The 2,542-nt window shown below is 38.6% G+C and overlaps 1 protein-coding gene across 1 annotated transcript; it reads right to left on the bottom strand.

Annotated features, from left to right (window-relative positions):
- Nucleotides 1–6: 6 nt before the first annotated feature.
- Nucleotides 7–2,101, bottom strand: LOC106867270 (forkhead box protein A2-A). Its single transcript, XM_014912098.2, has one exon. The coding sequence runs from the start codon at nt 1,980–1,982 to the stop codon at nt 579–581; it is 1,404 nt and encodes a 467-aa protein (XP_014767584.1). The 5' UTR covers nt 1,983–2,101; the 3' UTR covers nt 7–578.
- Between the last annotated feature and the right edge of the window lie 441 nt (nt 2,102–2,542).

Below are 2,542 nucleotides of genomic sequence, written 5' to 3'. Positions count from 1 at the left end.
ATTCCTGAAAGAAGCGGTTCCAAAATCATCCTGGCCGACGCGTCAATTTCCAGTAGTATATTTTTTATCAACGATTACTTGTTTTTACTTTGTTGTTTTACTTTTTTTTTTTTGTTTTGCTTCCATCTCATATTGAAATATCTCATCAACATCATAATTATAATCAATCATCATCATTATAATCACCACTTTTATTTTTGTTATTATTGTTGTTGTTGTTGTTGTCGTTATCATCAACTTTTTATCATCACATTTTGTAATATCATTTTTATCTCACATGGTTATAATTGTGTGATATTGCCACTATACGTCCTCCGCACATAATAAATATGTAACATAACACTCTCTATATATTATCAAATAAACTTCAATGTTATTACAATGTAGTTTTGTCATATTTTTTTTTACGTTTTTGATAATGTTTATTATTGTTGCATTTTTTGTTGATACTGTCACAGTTTTTTTTTAAGTGTTTTACTGCTGTCATAATCATCATTATCATCATTTCATTATTATGTTCATTATTGTTATTATTATGATTAAATTGTCATTATTAGTGTTATTATTATTATTATAGTTCAAACGTCCACCTGTACCTCTTTTTCTGGGCTGTGGCGTCTATGATGTGCGATATCAGTAAAACCTGGAGGCCACTTCTTCGCCGGACTCGAGAAGGTGGTGACAGGAACTGTAATTGAATAGTGACTCCCACCCATTATTGGATAGGCGTAAGAGGATAAAGCTCCCCACGTCGAGGGTAGCATACTGTGAAAGGCACTGACGTATCCCGTTTCAGCTTTTGGGGTCAGCATATCACCTCCACCGCAGCCACTAAGTTTTGAGTGAAGTCCAATATGTTCAGCAGAGGCTTTTAGACTTTCGGCCGCAGACAATAATCCAACATTGTGCAGTTCGCTTAGACGCTGGCTGTTAGCTATACTTATTATTGCGTTTTGTGGTTCGCATTTGCCTATAATCTTATCTGTAAAGTCCCGTACGTCGGGTCCTTTTCCTGGACTAGTCTGGTTGTTGTTTAGGATATTGTTCGCTTCGCGATCACTAGGCATATCAACAGTTCGTGAAAAGTCATCTTTTGTAAAAGATGTACAAGTCCGCCTTTTGGTCTCAGGGGCTAGCAAACTTTCCATATCAAAGAGTCTTTTCTTCACGCACGGTGTCTCTGACGTAGTAACCGGGGAACAGGATTTCGTTTCCCTTGTCACTGCGATGGGACTGCTGTCCCCAACGACGGGCGAGAAATTTCCAGGTGAGGTAGTATCAACGTTGTCGGCGCTTTCTTTAGTCTCATCGATTCCAACAACTGGGGCAGAATCCGGCCATTTGGGGATAGGTGCTGCGCTGGTCGGAGACGGGCTAGGGCTGTCCTCATCATCTGGTACAGACAATCCCATATGTTTTCGAACCCGTCTCTGAGCACGTCGGCGACGAAAATCACCCTTATTGAAATCTTCAATATTGGCCGGATGAATGGCCCAGTAGTGGCCCTTTCCGTTGGCACTGCGTCCAGCTTTGATGAAGCAATCATTTAACGATAAATTGTGTCGGATGCTATTTCTCCAGCCAGGTCCGCGAGTACGGAAGTAAGGGTAATTGTCCAATATCCATTGATATATGTCACTTAGAACAAGCTTCTTTTCTTTGGAATTTAATATTGCCATAGCGATAAGTCCGATGTAGCTGTGACTCGGTTTTGGTTCTTCATGTATGTAACGAGCTCGTAAGTCCTGCTTGAATACGTATGGATGACCGAGCGTGTCCATAGTGTGGGCGTAAGGGTTCAGCCCTAGCGTAGTTGGGTGGCTGCGGATGCCATACTGCAGCCGGGCATTATAGTCGTACAGTTGAGCTCGGTGGAAATCTAAAGGGAGCTGGGTGAGTGCTGTACCCAGTGGCATGTACGGCGATAAATTAGGAACCTTCAAGCCATATGGAATCATCGAGCCAGGATTGTTACTACACATGTTTGTCAATTAGCTCGGACAACAGAGAAATACGACCTGTATTTGTCACGAGTTTACTGCTTTTCTCTGTAGTCAGAGCTGAAATAAACTACAAATCTATCGTGCACACGACACAGATCAGCTCTCGCAGCCGAGAAGTTGTAAACGAACAATCTGATTGGCTGATTACAAGTGAGTCATTTGAATATTCACACAATATCAGGAAGGTGGAGCATCCTCACGCACATTTTATTTATTGTTGTTATTGATGACGTTGTGTTTTTTATTATTAGTTTTCTTCGTTTATTGTTTGTTCCCATTGATTTCTTATTCCTAATCTTATTATTATTCTGATTCTTATTCTTAATACGTATATCTGTGCATGTTTATAATGCTATTTATTATATAGATAAATATGTATGCTTGTTATGTTATATATGCATGTATGTTTACATATATGTATTTATGTAGGAATATCATATGCGTGCATAGATGTAAGCATATTTATTATATGAAATTATATAGCTACCTAAGTGTGTATATATATATATATATATATATATATATATATATATATATAT

The sequence above is a fragment of the Octopus bimaculoides genome, chromosome 10 (genome assembly GCF_001194135.2).
Source record: "Octopus bimaculoides isolate UCB-OBI-ISO-001 chromosome 10, ASM119413v2, whole genome shotgun sequence".
NCBI classification, from domain to species: Eukaryota; Metazoa; Mollusca; class Cephalopoda; order Octopoda; family Octopodidae; genus Octopus; species Octopus bimaculoides.
Note: the sequence above shows the minus strand (reverse complement) of the source record. Positions and strands in the feature narration are given on the sequence as shown.